This window comes from Phoenix dactylifera, chromosome 10 (genome assembly GCF_009389715.1).
Source record: "Phoenix dactylifera cultivar Barhee BC4 chromosome 10, palm_55x_up_171113_PBpolish2nd_filt_p, whole genome shotgun sequence".
Lineage (NCBI taxonomy): Eukaryota > Viridiplantae > Streptophyta > Magnoliopsida > Arecales > Arecaceae > Phoenix > Phoenix dactylifera.
In genome coordinates this window covers 2,528,225-2,549,429 of record NC_052401.1, presented here as the reverse complement: position 1 = coordinate 2,549,429, position 21,205 = coordinate 2,528,225, and the positions used below count along the sequence as shown (strand labels likewise).

Genomic DNA, 21,205 nt, shown 5'->3' with positions numbered 1-21,205 from the left:
TGGTAATCAGCATATTTTATTAGATACATTGCACTCATAGAATTAGGTCATGTTTGGGGGAGCTTTTGGAAGTAGAGTTGTTGGAAGTAGAGCTTTCTAAAGTAGAGCTTTTATAAAAAAAACTGTTTACTGTTTGGTAACCACATTTCTAAAGTGTTGCCACACTTTAACATGTGTTTGGTAAACAAACTGAGCAAGTACTTTTGTGTGACAAAATGACCATAAAGGACATTACTAGTATTATACAATAGAGCATAATAAAATATAATATATATTAATACATAATATAATATAGTATAATATTAATGTAATGTAATATAATATTATTATAATATAGTGCTATAACATTATATACTATAGGATAATTTAATATAATATTAAATTATTTAACATAACATATCAATGTATTATGATATAATGTAATATAATATTATATTTATAGTATAATACAATAATAAATATATAAAATATTATAATTATTAGTGTAAATAAATTTTTTACCTTCTTATGACCATTTATCTCTCTAACAAATTTTCTAGCTAGATGATAAAATTAGTAAAATAATTACTAATATTTATTTTATTTATTTATTTATTTAGATCAAATTACTTGCCACTCACTCATTATTTATTTAATTTATTTAGTTATTTATTTATTAGTTTATTTCATTGAAATATATTTATTTATTATCTTATTTATTTATTTATTTATTCGTTCATTTATATACATATTTATTTATGCATTTATTTATTTATTTATTTTCTTTTCTTTTTCTTTGTTTTCTCCTCTTTTTTTCTTCCTTTTCTTCTTTTTTTATTTTCTTTTTCTTTTCTTTTTTCTTCTCTTCTTCTCCTTCCTCTCTCCCCTTCTTCTCCTTTATTCTCCTCCCGGAAGGCCAGCAATGCCGGAAGGGGCCGGGCCGCGGCGGCCCGGGAGGGGGCTCGGGAGGCGGCGGACGTGGCTGGCTGCCATGGAAGCTTCGCTGCGGCTCGCCTCCCCAGTCCCGCGGCTGGCGAAGGCCCGGCCACCCCATGGCCGAGCCCGGCCGCTCCACTGGGCCAGCCACACGCCACGGGTGGCATCACGACGACCTGCAGAGGGTTGCCAGCCATGGGTGGCGGCCGGCGTGGTGGCTGCCATCGTGGGCAGCCACAGGCTGCCTCCCAAACAAAACAAAAAAAAGAAAAAAAAGAAACAGGGGCAACAGCATTAGGAGGAAGAAGATAGAAAGGGAGGAGGGGGATGGGTGAGAGAGGAAGAGACGGCATGATGGAGGGTTTTGGGAGGAAAAAGAAACTTTTAAATGGGGGTATTTTGGTCAAAAAAATAGCTTTTCGACAAAGCTCAAAACAGCTTTTTCGGATAGCTTCAAAATGAAGCTTCTCCCAACAAGTTGTTTTTAGCTTTCTGAAAAAGCTAAAACAGCTTTCCAAAATTTTTACCAAACACCCTTTTTCATCCAAAGGTGCTTTTTGGAGGGCCAGAAAGTGCTTTTTAGCCCTCCAAAAGCTCTCCCAAACGGAGCCTTAGTGAACAGTAAATGCAACAACAACACATGACATGATTTTAGATATTCTAAAATAACAGGAAAAAAGCACTGCTATATCTTATGCAGTAATTACAGCAAACAAGTAAAATAAGGATTTAGAACATCAAAGAGAACATTCAACCAATAGTTCACCGAATGTCCAAGAAGAAAACATACCTTGACACTTGAGCCATGGGGTATAGGAGGTGAGCCATCTGCATTATTCGGCAGAAAAATCTCCCACACACCAAACTCATTCTGAAAAATAATTAATCAAATGTCAGCACACATGAAATCAAGTGGTCCAGCAATCTGCTAATAAAATTGAAGTTTTATGCAGTATAATAAATTTCCAGATTGTGCAAACATGTTTTATGCACAAGAAAAATGTTAGTATGTATAACAGAAGTTAACAAGTAAGAATATCATAGAAGAAATCTACTGTAAAATCTCCTTTTAATCGAAGGAATGCATAAATAGACCACTTTAGAACCTCACAAGCAAAGCTTGTTAGTCACTAGTACATCTATGGATAATGACCTATAATTAATGGATAATGTTATGTAATTGCATAACCTCTTTACACAATTGCCAGGTAGTAGTGCTTACTACTTTCAGGCTGATTATTGGGGATAACATGATAATGGCTTCAATAATCAAACACACAGTGAATTGTAGTGTATTTCAGGCTTCCTTCCATACTCTAGGATGAGATTCTCAGTAATGACAAAAATTAGCTTTAAACAGAAAAAATTGTCGCAAAAAAGGACTGAGTTTAAATTTCAGATTATCATAAACTAATCTACAGAAAATAGCAAAAAAATTGTGCCCGTAAAGGTGAAGAGTTATCTGAGATGAAGTGACATACCTGATTCATGACATCAGCATTGGGGTTCCAATTGTTGAAGTCTCCTATCAGTGCTGCTGACTGAAAACAAAAAATCAGTAAGTTGTTTTTTAAGCTAAGGCATACAGAAAATGTATGACAATCTAAAAATGGAAAGTATTGCTTCTTAGCTAGGTATTGGAAAAGGAATTAACTTGTAAGAAGCAATGTTCATGATTAGCAGCATGCACTATAACCGTATTAAAAATATAATGAATCTTGCAAGCAGTTCAGAATTCAGAGCAAACCAATTTGTCAACCAGGTGACCTTAATTTGTTTGGGTGCCACAGCGAAAGAGCATGGTATCGAAAAGGACAATTTAGAAATAGGATGGGCATTGAGAAGGAGAGAAGGGAGCCAAAAATGAGACAAGGTATGCAAAACTTCATTAACATCATTAACTGCATTCCCATAGAAAGCCCCCCTTAATGTCATCATATTACTCGCTAATCTCAGGAGAACATAAAATCTTAAAAATAGAACTACATGCCCATGCACACATTAGCCATGTTTGGTTGACAGGAATTGGGAGGGTGGATATGGGCATTAGACATCGATCCAGCCTATTTCCATGTTTGGTAACTCATTTGGAAATGAATGCTGATCTACACGGGTCTTGGATTCCCCTAAATAGAGGGTAAATTCATACCCCAGGGACATTTTCCTAGTCCTAAGTATGTGCCTGGACAACTAAAGAATTTATATACTACTATTTATTAAAATATATTATAATAATTTCTTATTATTTGGATAATATAATATGTTATATACAATATTTTAAATCACATATTCACACTATTATATAGTTTATTTTTTGCCCTTATATAGTTTTTTATATTATTAATGTTAATATTTTATATTATATTGTATTGGTAATATATTATATTTTGTATATTATTATCAATATTACTATCATACTAATAATATATATTATATTATTATTATATTTTGAAATTATTATGAAATTTTTAAAAAAATTACATTTATTGTAATATTACATTGTATTACCGAATTATTTGTTATATTAATTCTATCTTCATTAATTTTACTCATAAAAATAATATGAATATCATTATTAATATTATCTTGTTAATATAGTATAATAATATGCTTATATAACAAACTTAATTATTCAATATTATGATAGAAGATTAATATATAGTGATAATGTCATTATTAATATTGTTACACTATAATGAAGAATTTATATTAGTAGATTAATTATATTATTATAGGAGAAGTTTAATACAATGTTATAGGGTTAATATTAATATTACTATATTCATAATATTATTCATAATATTAATATTAAGTTTGATAATGTATTATTAATTATAATATTATTACATATTCCAATATATTATTATAGGAGAAGATTAATACCTTGTTATAAGATTAAAGTATAACTATACTCATAATATTGATATTATGTTTGATAATATACTGTGTTATTATATTATTCGAACATACTAGTTCGGGACTAACAGGGCTCAATCCGCAACTTCCACCTTGACAGAGCGGTGCTCCAACTAATTGAACTCCAATCCCAACAAGGTGTGCGGCATACATATTCTTACTAGTTTGATAAGAACATTCTATTCATTGTGTTGTAACAGAAACACAAATGACATACTAAAATTCCATATGGGTATGGAATAAAGTGAGAGCGACATGGATTAGTAGTAATAAGTGGTTATTTTATTGCCAAAAAAATGGATAATCAATTTTTCAATGAGAAAAAAGAATTATTTTTTATTTTTATGATAAACTTGTGCCTAGCAGTAATGATTCATCTGGCATTACAACCTTTATCACAACAATGCTGTCCATAAATCAAATTATTTCATGGACTGGATTTTACTTGACTATCGACAACTCCATTGAGTGTGCTCGGGGTAGATATTTTATATAAATGTATCACCGTGTTATTAAATATTTTGCTTTAAGTTCTTTTTCCTATAAGAGGTGGAATAGAATAACCTGATTGAAGCATAATGATGATGCATTTGTAATGCATAGTAATAAGATTGTATTGTTACTCTTGCTCCCATCAGGATAAATCTGACCCCTTCCTCTGTTCCCACCTACATATATGGGATATTTTAAGAAGTGAACGTCTTTATTTGTTGCAGGGTCAAGGGAAAGAATGGGAAAGGCAATTTCACTATATTTCTGACCGGGAACAGGACCTATCACAAGAATATTTCTTTTATTGGGACGATAACTCTGAAAAGACAGATTTCCCATCTTTTCTCTAACCTCGGACTTTTTCAAAACAAGCCCGAGTCAAATAGCAACGATTCGAAGCACTTCTTTTTATATTTCACTATTTTCGGAATCTAAGGACTTCAGTTTATGGATATGTAAAATACAGGATTTCTAATCCTAGCAAGAAAAAGAGAGACAGATACTCAATTTAAAGTGAGTAAACAGAATTCCATACTCAATCTCGTACATATATATAGTGTGGAAAATTGTATTTGATGAAAGTCATAGATATGGCTTGGAGGGAGATCTTTCATATCTTTTGAGATCCACCCTACAATATTTTTTTTACTATCATCGTAATTATATTAGTATTGCTATTTACTAATATTATGACATCATGTTATACTGATACTAATTAAATAATTACGATAGAAGAGTCTATTGTTAAAATATCAATATGATATTACTTAGAATATTATATTACTACAACTTTATATTTATATAATTGTAGATTATGTAATTTTATGCAGAATATATTATATTATAATACTTAGAGAATCATTATCATTATAATATATAATATTCATATAATAATATTTAGAATGTTAATATTACATTACTATTAATATTATAATATTAATATTACATTACTATCAATATTATAATATTAATATTGTCATTTATTAATATTATTATAATAATATTTATATATCAATAAATATATAATATTATATGGTATCTGGCTTTAGATTTACCTGGACTTTACCAACACAAGAATCAAACTGACTAATCCTGATCATTGCTAGGAATGGATTTCCTGGGAATGGGAAAACCATGCCTAATTTCCATTCTTGACAACCAAACATGACCATGTATAAATGGATTCAAAGTTTTATGCACCGGCTGAACCATATAGTAGCAACAGGGAACCAGTATTACAGGATCTCAATATACTGAGACATGCTATAGGTGTTGTTCCGACCTAGCACCCTTACTATGTATCGCCACAGGGGCATACCCTACCATGCCATGTCATATCTCACTGGTGAGTTTCCAATACGAGACCCAGTAATGAGATGTAAAACTTTGAATATATTGACTAAACCAGCAAAGTCATATGTCACATTTATCCATATCATTGTATTATGGACGCAAGTAGCAAAATTTAGAAGTTAGATACAGATGAAAATTACGAAAAGAACAAACCTTTGCTCCAGGGGCCCACTCACGGTAAGTAATACCATCAGCACTGATAAAAAAAGTGAGAAAATAAAAGAATTAGAGTGATCGAATCAGTAGAAACAATCATTTCTGTATTTTCAGTAAGACTACCATTGTTCTGATCCTGGAAACAATTACTGGCAGAAAAAAGAATAAGAACAATAATGCTTAATTTACTAACTTGATATTCATCTCAAGGAAAAAAATTACTAATGTCATAATAGTGTACATAAAACATAAAAATAAGAACCAACAAACAACAAAAAAATATCTGCATAACAATGTAATGAGTGAAGCAAAAAGGATGCAACAGAGTCAGAAATAAGTTCCTTTAGAAGTTCCTCTCTGGAGATTATTTTTTACTTTCATTACATTTTGCACCATCATCATTCTATTTCAGAATAAAGTTAACATGACAAACTAGCACTTATGAATGTACATGCACATGCTTTTGCACCTACACCTCAAGCACACGTAAGCACAATGATTTTGACTTCTCCACTATTTCTCTTACCTACTTGTTACTATTGAATTCTATTACAGATACATAAAAATAAGTAGGAGATTGAATGCACAATTTTTAACCAAAAAAAAAGGATATATGCATGTATGGTTTTATACTTCTTGCATAACATATCCAGACAAAAATATTAATATTTTTTAGCTGAATCAAGAACAAAAAGAACCAGCTGAAAGAAGATTTTTAATCAATTAAATGTGTCTTTATGATGATTTTCAGAATTTCCTCCTGGAAGGAGAAATTCGCAACAAAATGGCCAAATTATTTATATGTTCGTAAATCTAACGTGAAAATTTTAATAGCTGAAGAGGAGGTGCCCATGATGGCTCAAATGCAATAAGAAGGTGGTTATGGAAAGAAAATGGAGAAATAAATAATCTATTCATATTCCTATATGTTTCAGGGGAACCTAATTATATTCTCATCCACGAACTACTTTGCAACATAAGTGATCGCTTTGACTAATTCATATAGCACAACATATTAAAAGATGTGAAGATTGGAACTGCTGCATTAAGTGGAATGCAAGAGCTTTGAAGACAAGAAGTAATTTCAGAAGGAAAGAGATCCTTGGCTTTGCAGAGAAAGGATAGAAATTTACCTGCGGATAAAGCCAAATTTTTCGTAGCCACGAGAGAATGCATCCAAGCCACCTTCATACCGATCAATCAGTTCACGGCTTTTCTTGTACTGGCTATATCTATAGTTGAAGAAATAAAATGTAATAGAGTCCCAAATTACAAATTCATTGTTAGCAGCATGTTGGATAAGAAAGAAGAGAAGGGATGAAGCTTTTAAAATATAAATATTTTTTTTTAAAAAAAAATAGATGATTTTACAAATCAACACCATCTAACACATGTTAGCTAACGAAAACACAGAACCAAATTTTAAGTGTAAATCTGACTCATAACATGATGCAGGTAATTCATCAGATTCAAGCTTTCATAAACCATATACATGAAAAAAAAAAAAACCATAATATCAACTATAATCATATGAATATTCATGGCCATATGCTTCTGGCTTTATACTGAGTTTTGTAAATTGCTTCTACCACGTGTATGTTTCTCTTTATGCATTTGATGTGCACACAACCAATTGAAGTGTTCTACATCTTCGGACATATTACTTTGAACCTTAATTCATGAATGTGAAAGTATAGTGTTTTTAAAGTTTTTTTCATTACTTAGTCTTTCACGTTATACTAACTTCCACCTTTTTCTATAATGAAGACCATTACACAGCAGCAGGCTCAGTCAAAATCATCAGATTTGCTGGAAATGCAGGAAAACACCTCGGTTTCTTTTTTTTTTTAACACAAACAACACCTTCGCTCCTTTCAAAAATTTTGATCCATATAAGCCCCAATCTGAGTGGCCCAGTAACAGGTTTCTAAGGCCCGCTGTTTTAGTCAAAAACATATGACTTGAAAGATTCTATATTTAGTTGAAACCAAGGTTCGCTGCCTCCAAGGTCCGCCGTATCGGTACCAGTCGGCGTACCGGTGGCCAGCAGGACCGATACAGTACCGGTCTGATCCGATCCGTACGGGCCAGTACCGATACCGTACCGGCCCGGTACGGCGCAGCGCTGTGGTTGTTTTGAAAAAAAATTGACGTTCCGGTGCGAACCGGCCAACAATACCGGTACCAAGCGGTATCGGCCGGTACCAACCGATACGGACCACATACTGGTCGGCTCTCCCAAAAAAACCCAGTACCGGATTTCACGTAGATCCGGTGCCGGTCTAGGGCCGGACCGGTACGTACCGACCAGTACGGTAGACCATGGCTGCCTCGGTACCGGATCCCGTACCGGTGCTACACTAGCACAGTATCGGTATGGTATGGTACAAAACTTTTTTGGTATATTGAATGTTGGTACGCCGCCCATATTAAGTACTGGTACCGAACCGGTAAAGTACGGTATGCCCTGTACTGTCTGGTTTGGACCGGTACAACATACCATGGTTGAAACTGTCTAAGTTTGTTATTTGGACTCTGCATCAACTTTAGAAGAGGAGTTAGATACTGAAGTGATGAACCGAAATATATGTGCAGAATAGATGTCTTTTCTGCTATGTTGATATTGATGTTTTAAGGCTCTCATGATTCACCATACATGCCAATTAACAGTTCTTCATTAATTGTTTTATATTTTAACATTATTTCAGAAATTACCAAATTCACATCCCCACAATGGAACAAAACATCTTGTAAAACATATAGCAAAGAGCAGCCTACCGATAATCAAGATGTGCACGATGACCTTCCAAAGATGAGTCAATTTCATAAATTCTTTGTCCAGTACCAGGTGGAGGAATAAATCTTGGTTTCTCCTCAACTTTTTCAATGGTCTGATTGGCTCGAGAATGTAAAGACTGTTTAACACCTTGATTCATGATTTCATCATCCATAGCTTCTGAAGACGTCGTTGTCTGCCTAGCTGCTACCTTATCCTCATCTTCAATGGGTAGACCTCTTGATTCTTGTAACACCTACCAAAATAATCACATGCAGATCAGTCATGAAAAAGGGCATTGTGAGGAAGCAGACTCACATGAAAAGGTATAGAAGTTTGAAAGGGAAAGATTTTTAAAGAGTTTTGAAGGAAAAAGGATAAGTGATATCAAAATATTAAGAAGAAAAGGAAAATCTGAATCAGCTTGCCTATAAATACAGTGAGCAAAACCTGCTTTGGCAACCTAGACATATGGAGTAGAAGCATGGTTTGCCGAACTGGGCAGAACCGCCCGTTCGGGCAGTGCCGAGCCGACCCGGTGCAAAACCAGGTCGGTTCGCTATTTTTTTCGGGTTCCGGCTGGTTCGGTCCAAAACCGGCCAAAATCGGTCCCGAACTAGCCGCAAAGGGTACAAACCGGCCAAAACTAGTGCGAACGGGCCAGTTCCGTTCAAACTCGGTGCGAACCAGCCCCCCTCTTTTGACTCGTTTGAGGCATTATTTGTTGTTGGAAAGGCCCGAGAAGGCCTTCCCAACAACGATTGAAAGCGGCGGCAAGGTTTCCGCCCCTCCCCTTCCCAACAATTCAAAAATAAATCAATTCAGTAGTTCAGAAGAAAAATCCAAGCCTAATTAAGGTGTTCTTCCTCTCCCTATCTCATGCCCTCATTTTTTGGAGGAGCAGATTGAAAAAATAGCTCAAAAATTGCAAAATAAAAAAAATCATGCCAAAATTTTTGATTTAAACTTGATTTTATTATATTTTGTAGATCTATAGACGATCTACACGATGACAGAAAAATTTTTAATTTTTAGATTATATATAATTTTTAAAAATTAAAAATATATTTTTGAATTAGAAAATAAAAAATATAAAATAAATAGAAATTAAAAAAATGTAAAATCAGAAACGTATTTAAGGACATGCAAGCTACTCTTCATAAAAATTTGGCGTTCATTCATTCAAGTTTTGATGTGATCATGCACACAGTGGCCTAGGCCTAAATTATTTTATAATTTTTACGTCACTATTTGATTTGAGTATATTTTATGTTCCTTCTTGTAGAATGCAATATCTCATTAATCATTTTATGATTTGTATCATTTTAAAACAATAAGATGCATCATTTATGTTAAACCGGGATCATAGAAATATCAAAAAAATATCAAAAAATCAAAAAAGGCATTAAAAAAATCAAATTAGACTTAAAATTATTGAAAAAGTTCAAAAAGAGTGATTATCAATTAAAATTTTTTGAAAACTCCAAAAAAAATGGGTGTGCTAATACGGAACCAGCATGCCCTACCCATACCGACACACAGTATGGTACCGACCCGTACCGGCCGCCGACCGGTTCGAGTTCCGGTACTGGTTCGGCGAACCTTGAATAAAAGTCTATATGCTTGATTAAGAACTGGAGCAAAAACAGGTCGTATCATTTTACTTCCTTATCCTTTCAATTTGATATCAAAAAAAAGGGAGCAAGAGGAGGAGGAAAGGGTTTTTTTCTTGTGGGAGGAAGGAGGTGTTAAGATTTTAATATAATTTTGGGTTAAGACTAAAACCAAATGAGGCCTAAAAAGGCCATACTCCATATGAAAGCAAATATTTGGCAAAAACAATCAAGAAAATTATATGGACTCAGCAGATTCACAAACATTATATCCTTAAATAAAAGCATCGCTTCCTCTTCCATTTTTTGGTCATTGAGCTAGATATCACAGCGAACAACATTGCAAGACCATGTAGACATAAAATAAAAGGATGTTGCCTATCCTAGAATGCACCTGCACGTCATCAGGAGCTACTTCAGGGTTCCCAGTTGAATCTGCAGAAGATGAGAAACCATCACTTTCACCGCCTGGAATCAACACCTTTCCAGATGCAAAAACAGTCATAGATGCAGAATCAGGTTCATAAGAAGAATTTCCACCAAGCATGTTCCCTGAAAAAGAAATATAGGAAGCATTACACTAACAGGAATACAAATGATTTAAAGGAAGAACACAAACGAGAGAACATACCAAAGCAAATTACTTCTACAACACTTAAAACACTTCTATGGATAGTGTATCGTCTTCACTAAAATGTCATCGCACTTCTACAAATAATGCATCACCTTCACTAAAATGTCATCTTTCATCTGAAGTTGATTCCATAACCAAAACACAGCCTCATCCCTATATTCTAGGGATGGTTCTATAAATCTTTGCCTTTAGTTCTCGTTAAGATCGCATGCTACTTTTTTCCCATTACCATTTTATCTTCCACTTTTAATGTATGAAATTTAACAATACACACGAAGAAAACTTAAATCTAAAATAGCAGTAGCACATAATACATATATCGTTATCTCCTTCACAAACTGTGTCCCCCCAAAACCACAAAAAAAAAGGTGTGATCAACACCCTATAAACGAACAAAAAAAAGATCAGTATAATGTACAAGATCCAAGAAAATGAACACAAATCACAAGGCAGAGCATACAAAGACGAGAAAATTGAAAGAAGAGGAGAAGAACCGAAACAGAGTACAAGAAACAGTTAGCAGCAAAAGTTTGATCATCCGAGAAGCAGAACAAGCACACGCTTACCTCATATTACCAAATAGAAACATCAAAGTACTACCCAAGAAACTCCAACAGAACAGAGTCGAAAACAGAACAACAAACAAGCTCCGAAAGGAGTGAGTGAGTGAAAGTATACAGATAGCTTACGCGGGAAAGAACCCTTCTTCAAGAATAGGAGTGAGTGATTCCCACCGTTCTGGCGATCTCCATGAATCCCAGACCGACGTGACAGCCCCGGAGCTTGCACGGCGGAGAAGCGAATCCCCGCGAACGCGAAGGCCATCGATCAAGAACCAAGAACAGGAAGCTAACTCTAGGGTTATACGGAAGGAGAAGGGAAGGAGTAGGAAATGGGAGTTCTGGTTCTTGCTCTGGATCTAAGAGAGTGGGGTTTGAGAGCGAGAGGTGGAGGGCGGGGTGAGAATGGAGTGACGGATCCCAAGGAGAGCGCCTTCTCGCTCTCTTTCCTTTGAATGATTCACTGCGCGGCTGCCACGTGTGGGCAGGGGAGTTGGAGGAGCAGAAAGGCGGTTTGCTTTTATACTAAAAGCCAGACCAGACTGGGTATGAGTGCTGAACAGAACAGTTAGTGATAACAGTGATCTATGTACTCTACGTTTTCGCCCACAAATGGATACCTGAAATTTCTCGGATAAAAGGATCCCATGTTCATCGGTCAAGTTGAAGTCATACGATTCACCTCAAAATTTTGGTCAGATTTTTTTTATAAATTTTTTATGTACATAAACACTCTTCTAAAATTAATATTTACATATATATCTTTATACAATAATATATGCAATAAAATGCTTGCCGATATTGAACATGTGAAAATAACTCACTAATAAATTGATAGATATGATCCGGCCTATTTCTATCCGTGTTCACCGACTTGTTCATAAAGAGAAACTAAAGCATCTGGTTTTGCTTCTTGTTCCTTCCTATGATCATCTGAAATTGGAACTTTTCTATAAATTATTTTATCGGAGAATCAGTATTTTTGATTTTTTTTTTCTTTAAGATGTCATGCAGACAGTCATATAATATGCAAAAGAAAATAAGGGATTAGACATGGGATAGCGGGAAGTGAATAAATTTGTTGCTAAATACATCCATAAGCTAAATACATTCTTTAAATTTCTCAAAGAATATGCTCCTGTGATTTCACCTCCTCATCATTTACCAGTCATTTTAAGCACAAGCTGGCAATCCAAAAATGGATTTAAGTCTATACAAACCAAAAGGGACGTTGCTTTTCAGAGAGACAAAAAAAGACAAAGAAAATCTGAGCAGCTATCGCTGAACACTGTAGCCATGCTAGTGGGCCAACTCAGCCACCGTGTCCCAGAACCATTCCCCATCGATCACGTGCCAACCTGACAACTTTGCAAGCTGGCCGTCCATGCTTTTAAAGACAGCGACGTGTAAGCTGCAGAGGACCGTCAATTCTTACGAATTTTTGACGGTGCATATTTGATCGAAACAACCATCCAAAATCATTACAGCGCAAAGAACAAAAGACGATGTGATGGCTGAGATTTGGAGCCAGAAGTGAGTTAAGCCGTGATAGAGAAATCAGTTCCATGAAGCCGGGCAACTTTTGTGCCGTCCCGGTTTATTTACCCTGTCAGCGAACAAGGGAAGTAGAAAACCAAACTGTCAACCGCCTCGAGCGCGTCTTAAAATTAAAATCTGATTCTCTCTCTTCTAAAGAGTATTTAATATTGGTCATGCAAGCATGGTCCGTCTCTTGATTACATTCTGTATCATACTAAATGCATAATTATATATCAAATTCCGCACTGGAAGATCCACTCTGAAAACCATAGGAAACTAAAAACTAATTCCAACAAAACAGTAAAAAGGAAATCAAACATAGGCTACTCTGGCTCTTACCTCATCCCCTTCTGCATCAATTTCCCAATCACAAAGGATTCTGCGGCTGCCAATCCTTCGATATCAAACAAAATTCTACCGACCATTGGCAGCTTGAAGTAACAGCTTTCACTAAATCTAGGTATGAAAATTATATAAATATAAATAAAAAGGAGGGTTATGCAAATATGCAATTATACACGTAGTTGAAAGAACACTGCCAAGGCCTTTATGATGCTTGAAGCCTATTTTACTGAAACACTATCATTAACCCTCACTGAATACAAGGAAGCTAGATTGCTTCCGACGAAGCCTATGAAGCAGGCTTGTTGAAAGATCATAGGTGAGATTTTTTAAGTGTTACTTAAAGACCTCATATTCAATCCCACAATAACACAGCTGCCCACTTGTTTTAATTTTGGTGCACGGCACATGCAAGTTATACACTTGTCCTTGAGTAACACGTATAGCTATGGGTACATATTGAATCTGAAAACCTGCTTGTGATAAACTTAGTTCTGCGCTGCAAATTTATCTGTATCACGGACTATCATCTTGGAAGGAAATATTATAGCAGCAATTGGTAGGTCTTCTAAGCCGCCACATTCATCAATAATGAACCGAAGGCCTTCAACATGTAGTTTCCCATGGTGACCGCTCACCACTATGGTTGGCTTTTCAGACAGCTCCTGCAACAAATATATGTAATATTAAAAAAGATCTGTACAGCATCCTATCTACAGTAAACTTGAACTTGAAGATGCAAAAAGATTAGCTACACAGATTTTCACCATATCAAAGAGACACCGACCTATCAAATTTCACATGCATGGTTTTACAATTAAGAAACATCAAAAGAAAAGGGAGAGAGGGAAGGGACTGCTCTGGGTAGTGAGGCCTTAAAAATTCGTGTGATTTCTAGGATCTTTCGTCAAGCAAGTGGTGGGTGACCAGACCGCAATGTAGGCCGGGGAACGGTGCGGATGTTCGGGACTTTCTTTGGGAAATGCAGGGCGGGAGGGGAGGTGTTTATTTGGTGGCTTAGGAGGTTTTCTATCAGCCCCATAATAGTGGAGGCTTGGGCATTTGCTCTCTACTGATGAGGAGGGAAGTATTAGCAGCTAGATATGTGGCTCGGTATCTACTTGAGCCTAAGGGATTATAGAGTGCTTTGATGAGAGCTAAGTATGGCAACTAGACAAAGCATCGAATTTCCAGGTTGATCGGCACTACTCCATCTGACGCGACATGTGCTCCGAGGGTGCTGCCTCGAATCAGATGGCTGATCGGCGATGTCCAATCGATTGATGTGCAGAATGACACTTGGATTTCGAACCTGCCTCAGCGGTTATGGCCCACTATGGTTAATGTGGACAGTTCGAATCTCAAATGTGTAACCTTATTAGCCCAGAGGAAAGGAGCTGGGATGTACCGATGATTCAACGGCTCTTTGGGGAGCAGTTGGCAGAGAGGATCCTGGTCGTGCCGATTCCGAGGTTCGATAGACCGGATAGGACTTGGGCTCAACTTGCCAGTCCAAGGTGAGGGTCTCCGATCTTGGGGAGTAGTATAGAGTCATAGCGTCGCGATCAATTGATGGGAGCTAGCTATGGAGGCTTCGCATTCGCCCACGAGTCGCCTTATTCCTATGGAATGTTGCGTGTGGCTGTCTGCCGACCAAAGATGTGCTCTACAGAAGAGGGGTGAGGCTTTCCCCCACTTGTAATAGATACACGGAGGTGGAGGAATCAGTGGAGCATGTTCTTTTTGGATGTCCGAGGGCAGCCTTGGTGTGGCACTTAACAGGTGCGGTTTGTTGTTTCTTGCAATCGCCAACCCCGGTCGCGGCACTCATTGATCACCTGAAGGAGTCCATAAAAAGACCAGCCAACTCGGTCAGTGGTGCCAGGTGCACCTATGTTGCCTATCATGTCTAACTGGACAGAAACGCTAGAGTCTTTGAGGGTAGATGGCAGAGCCCGAGGATTGTAGCAGACAAGGTGCTTATCCATGCAATAGAGCATGCTCAGACTCAAGCCGTTGATAGAATCGGGATTGTGAGAGATACTAGGAGCTCTCATTTAGCTTTGAGGACGTCTTGGACGATATTTATCGCTTGGAAGCCCCCACCCCTGAGCTTTCTCAACATGAACTTTGACGACAGTGTGTCAAATGAAGGGAAGAGAGGTAGGGTTGGTTTGTCATCAGAAACCCCGACTCTAGATTGATTGCGGCAGGGGGTCGTCTGCTCCATGATACTTCTATTCCTGAAGTGGAGATGAGGGCAGCTTAGGATAGTATCTCTTATGTTCACCTTGTTTTAGGGGCTGACCGAATTCAGCTTGAAGGGGATTCGGTGACTGTTATCAAGTGTATCTAGGGTCATGTTAGGGCAGGTGTCGAGCATCCTCTTATGTACGATATCTGTGGTCTTCTACAAGATTGTGTGGATATCCGTGTCACTCATGTGTACCGTAAGGTGAATAGGGCGGCTGATTGGGTGGCTTCGTATGTCGCCCAGCACTTTGGTGGTTTCTTGTGGGATAGTTTGAAGTCCTCACCTTCTCCTCTTCGCCTTCTTCTCTTTTCTGATTTTATTCGACATCCTCTTATATACGATATCCGTGGTCTTCTACAGGATTGTGTGGATGCTTGTGTCACTTATATGTAGCGGAAGGTGAATAGGGCGGCTGATTGGTTGGCTTCGCACGTCGCCCAGCAGTCTGGTGGTTTCCTGTAGTATAGTTTGAAGTCCTCACCTTCTCCTCTTCGCCTTCTTCTCTTTTCTGATTTTATTGGATGTACTCATACTAGAATGGTATGAAGGTATCCATGCTATCAAAAAGAAAAAAAAACATCAAGGTACTAAATTACATTACAGGCATATGTTTTACTTCTCAAAGTGTAACTTCAGGAAAAAAAATTTCAAAGCAACCAAAAACCCAAGCCCTTCTCTACCAAATCATAAAAAAGGAATGCTGAAGTCATACAAAAGGACTCATCCATAAGTTGGAAGATTGACACATATTTATAGAACTGTGGACAAACAGTTCACAGTTCTATAAATATCCTATACAGCTTTAGAAGTTATGGCAGTAACGAACCCCAAGAAAATTTTATTCCTGAACTTGAAGCCCCATGTGATCTAAGATAATATTGGGTGTACACAGAATATATATAGTGGTTATTTTGATTTTCTTGTGTTGGTATGCCTATTTTTGTCCATAATATTGCTTCATACACCATAACTATTTGACAAAGAGAAGGAAAAAAAATCATTCATTAGAATGTGCAAAAAAGAAGTTTCCGAGCCAATAAGGTCCAACCTAAAGATAGAAGAAATAAAGGACATTTCTATTCTATCCAAGAAAACCCTCATCTACATGCTGCCAAGGCACCTGTTACAGCTCAATTTTGTACCCCTACATATTGCCATTAAAAAAAACCTAGGTATACCATTGGTGGATGCATAGTAACCTAGAGTACTTACCTCATCCTAGTTCAGTCTCATAATTCTTGCTCAACCTGAATGAATTCAGTTCAACCATGATAGGCAAAGATAATCTATTTCGTAGTTCACGCCATTTAAATAGCAAAGTGTAATTCATATTATTACAGTTCCATTACATGTCCATCACAAAAAATAAGAAAATTATCAAGGGTGATATTTTAAGAAAGTCGAACAAGAGTAAAGGATGTCGAAATAGATAGAACAGCTACAATTTGATTGTTTAAAAAAAAAAAAGAAACTCTACGGAAATCTTTAAATGAAAAAGATAATTCACAATGTTATTAAATTTGCTATGTAAAAAGATCAACCATATCTGCAAAAGGTATCTTAGGGTTAAAGGCAAGAAGCTGCATGAAAAATCACCAACCATGATGTTCCATGCGTCCTTGGTCATTGGTGCAGTATCAAAACTCAAGTTTATCTTAGCTAGAGGAGCCTAATGCTGAATGGAGGATCAATTCTTGTTGACCATGGTCAAAGTTTGATATCTTGCCTCAAATAATGGGCCCTGAACACCATGGAGGTGCAATTTTCACCAAAGATTCTTAAAGGTGGGCCTTCTTACCTTGAAGTTGGACGTAAGTGATCTCGGACATATCAAACTCCAAATGAGAAAAGAGAATAACATGTCTCTACATCTAAATTCAAATACTACTAATAAGCTCACCATTCATCATGCATCGTAGTAACGTATTCTTCTGTAGTATTGTTCATATATTTAATAGCAATAACTTAGAAACAGCAACAACTGGCAAATAAGACTAGCTGTGTTAACGTGATTATGAAAATACTTGTGTTTTAGGGTACAAATATCATACTAATCATTATAATTACAAAAAAAATCATATCAAGAAGAAGCTAACATATCTGTGTATCTATAAAATATTGATACACATAATTTCTGCATATGTCAATTGTTGGCACAACACAACATGGTAAACAAAAACACAACAATCCCTAGCCGATATAACCACAATATAAGACACTTCAGAAATTACAAAAATGCCATATAGTGCACTTTGAAAATCCATGAAGTTCAAGGTGCAGAGAGGCGGGATCCTCAAGCCATGAGATTGGCCATGCATAGAAAAAAATTGCAATGAATTATATGAGCCTTCAAGCAGAAATTTCAACTTCATTTACTAATCTTGTTTGGACATTACGTACAGCACTACATTTTTTATCTTTCCATGCCTGGAGCAACCTAACGAGCATCCATAAAAAGTTGGAAAGCTACAAACATGCAATTATATAAATAAATACTGGGAGTTCTAAGTAGAACTATATTAAAGATAACCAATTGGATATGTCACGTATGTAGGTGAAAAGTACAAGGGCTTCTCCCAGCATGATTTAGAAGCTTTTTCTTATATATTTATCACTGAATATAAAAAATCAGCCATTTCAAACTAGCCCTACCACACCTGAACTATATCTTCTGCTGTGCATTAGCTATTTAAATGATACGAAGCATCAACAAGATAAGGCTAAAAGGGATAGAAGCTTGCCTAACCTTTGGTATTTCCCAAACATTATGCCTCCCACTAAGATCTTCCACCTTCGGCAGGCTTGTGTCCCTGGCTCTTAGAAGTTTTAGCTGCTCATCGACGCCTTTGGATATCTCCAAGCCAGCGTGAACAGCTATTAGTTTGCAGCAGATCCTTCCCTCAGAAGTGTCAATTAAAACATTGTCCTGCAGTTGCCGTTATTAGGGGGGGGGGGGACAAAACTTAATTTCTTTATACCTAACACAAAAAGCTTTATATCATTAAAAGCAAACCAGCAAACTTGCAACTAGTTGTTTCCCAAAACTAGTACCTCCTCATGAACCCAAACCAAGTCAGCAAGAAACTTCTTGTGATTATCAGGGACTGCTTTAACCAAATCTGCAATTAAGTCATGTGACAGAGGACTGGCATATATCAGGACTTAAAAGAAATTATTGTAACTAATGCATACCAATACCATTAACAGCAATATTCTCATAATAGAACTGCAGAAACTAGGGGAACCCATAAGCACTGGATCACAAAACCAAAGGCTGGCTCCTCCCTCTCTTTTTTTGTGTGTGCGTGCGTTTGCTCCGCTCTCTAATGAAGTTTGCGTCGTGATGAAATGGGTATATTGATATAGCACAAAGCATTCTAACAGAAAATTCGATATTCTTTATAAAAAAAAGAGTCATTTGACACTATTGAACATCGTAAGAGGTATGTTTAGAGATGTCAAAGAACCGATTTGCATTTATTCTCAGCTACCAATTCAAGCCTGATAAGAATTTTATTAATGGATTCCATTAAAGAAAGAATTTTTTACTGGACACCAGCTGAATAGAAACGAAATTGTATCGAGGAAACCCGAAATCAATCACAAAATCTCGTTATGAATCAAATACCGTATCAAAGAAACCCGTGAATTGATCCCAAAAAAAATCAGCCTTGGAAGAGAAATCAAAGGAGCTCCTCTCACCCGCCAATCCATGGGGGACGCCATAGGATTCGAAGGTCGGGCCGGCATCATAGATAGATCCCTTGTAGGGCATGCCCTTCTTAGGGTTCCAGTGGCCCCCCATGTTCCCACCCCACCGCCTCCCCTGCACGTGCATCGCCTCGTAGCCCTCCCCTTTGAACCACCCCTCCCGCTCCTCGCTCTGCTGGTACTCCGCCCACGTGGCGGAAAACGGCGAGCCGTCCGGCGGCGGGGGAAGGGCGCCCACGAAGGCGGCGAAGGCGAGGTCGTGGTTGCCGCAGAGGAAGACGTAGCGCTGGCGCGGGTAGCGGGAGGGGAGGGAGAGGAGGAAGTCGAGCACCTGGTGGGTGTCCGGGCCGCGGTCACAGTAGTCGCCGAGAAAGATGACGAGCGCCGCCTCGAAGGCGGCGGCGCCGACGGCGGCCTCGAGGTTGGACCAGAGGAGCTGAAGCTTGGAAAAGTAGCCATGGATGTCTCCTATGCAGATAACCGTCCGATCGGTGCGTTCGCCGGTCTCCCCCATTTGGTAAACAGTCTCTCCGCCTACTCTGCTTTCTCCTACTCCGTGGGGTTCAGGGTTCCGTTCGTGAATAATCGTAACCCTTCCTTCGTGCGGTTTCTTAGAAGTGGGAGTGACTGTACCTTTAAATAACTTAGAAGTGGAACGTATGGGTCCAAGAAATGGATGATGGAAAGATGCACCTAGGGATGTGGAAAGGTGACTTAAGTATTTGAATCTATATATATTTTTGAGTGGAGGGAGATCTTAGTAGCAGATATTTTCTATTTAAGATAGCACACTCGTCTAGAAATCTGTTGCAGAATCTTGTTCTTCACCTGCTCCCTTGGTACTTTCTTATTAAAAATACTTTTAAGACGTCCATCTTCTCAAACCCCTTTCCAAATCTAGGAGAGTCGATTGAACATTTCAGATTGGCTTCATTCTTTACTTGGTCGTTAAAATCGTTGAGTGGATACGCCAAAGCTTAGTTAGTTTTCATTGTTGGATTTGTTGCATATCAGGTGGGGCTAAACGAAAATATCGATGATAGAAAAAACTTGAAAGAACCTTCACGCGACAAGCTAGCTTATAAAAAGTTGTGCCCTGTCAAGAAAGAAATAGCCAGGCAAAGAATATTGTGGTACGGTCATAGCATCTTGATGAATTGGAGCTACCGTCTCTCAATAGATAGCTCTCATCTTCCTGTTTATTTGTTGAACCTACATTTCTCTCTCAATTACTTGTAGACCGGTGTTATAATGCCTGTAATTACGAATATCCTGTAGCATTTTGAAAAAAACGGCAGCTTAGTTTCCCTTTTTTTCATGATTGGGAAATCTCAAAAGATAGTCCTATAATTTTCAGTATAGCCAAATTCTTTCTTCTCTAACAAGCACCTTTTTCTAGGTTGCCCTTGTACTGTTTCTTACAAAACTGAGCATGAGGCGTAGCTTTGGGGAATATCTGTCGTCTGGGAGACCTGGACCCTGATTGGTATTCGTCTCCACGCTACATTCTTTCTTTCACCAGTGTTGCTCGCAGCTCCTTGCTATTCCACTCAGAAAAAACAATGGTTTCCTTGGGCACTGGCTGGAAAGTCTCCACCGTCTGAAGCTCAAACCCACATCTCTGTGAATTGCAGCGGATAATTTTCAGTGCTCGGGGGTACCTCTCAGCATGCTGCAATCAGTAAAATAAGGAAAGCATCTATCAAATAAGCAAAGAAACCATACCTTGCCCCGACAGTTTAATTACGAAAAAGCAGTTTAATTCAGACTGGAATATTAGCATCGAGATCTCTATGTGATGATTAAGGAAGGATTACTATACGACTCATGCAGTACCACGACAATAAGAACTTGTGCAATATACAATGTCGTCGTGCACGTAATCATAACCCTAGCCAATTTATTTCTTGTGCAGCATCCCACCAAAACAAAAATTAGCTCTTC

General features: G+C 37.5%; 2 protein-coding genes across 3 annotated transcripts; both read right to left on the bottom strand.

Moving 5' to 3' along the window:
- Positions 1-1,603: 1,603 nt before the first annotated feature.
- Positions 1,604-11,905, bottom strand: LOC120112126 (1,4-alpha-glucan-branching enzyme 1, chloroplastic/amyloplastic-like). Its single transcript, XM_039130769.1, has 7 exons — positions 11,545-11,905; positions 10,616-10,773; positions 8,611-8,864; positions 6,966-7,064; positions 5,830-5,872; positions 2,397-2,456; positions 1,604-1,786 (listed from the first exon to the last, which is right to left on the bottom strand). The coding sequence occupies exons 1-7, from the start codon at positions 11,678-11,680 to the stop codon at positions 1,619-1,621; spliced, it is 918 nt and encodes a 305-aa protein (XP_038986697.1). The 5' UTR covers positions 11,681-11,905; the 3' UTR covers positions 1,604-1,618.
- Positions 11,906-13,405: 1,500 nt separating this feature from the next.
- On the bottom strand, positions 13,406-20,040 carry LOC120112125 (tyrosine-protein phosphatase RLPH2-like). Of its 2 annotated transcripts, XR_005513611.1 has the most exons (5): positions 19,253-20,040; positions 18,602-18,669; positions 18,297-18,476; positions 15,834-16,107; positions 13,406-13,961 (listed from the first exon to the last, which is right to left on the bottom strand). XR_005513611.1 is itself a non-coding variant. In XM_039130768.1 (4 exons), exons 1-4 carry the CDS (start codon positions 19,773-19,775, stop codon positions 13,785-13,787), a joined length of 948 nt encoding a protein of 315 aa, XP_038986696.1. In that variant the 5' UTR covers positions 19,776-20,008; the 3' UTR covers positions 13,416-13,784. The 2 variants fall into 2 exon arrangements, 1 of the variants encoding a protein (XP_038986696.1); XM_039130768.1 differs by lacking the exon at positions 15,834-16,107 and having other exon boundaries at positions 13,416-13,961; positions 19,253-20,008.
- Positions 20,041-21,205: the final 1,165 nt, after the last annotated feature.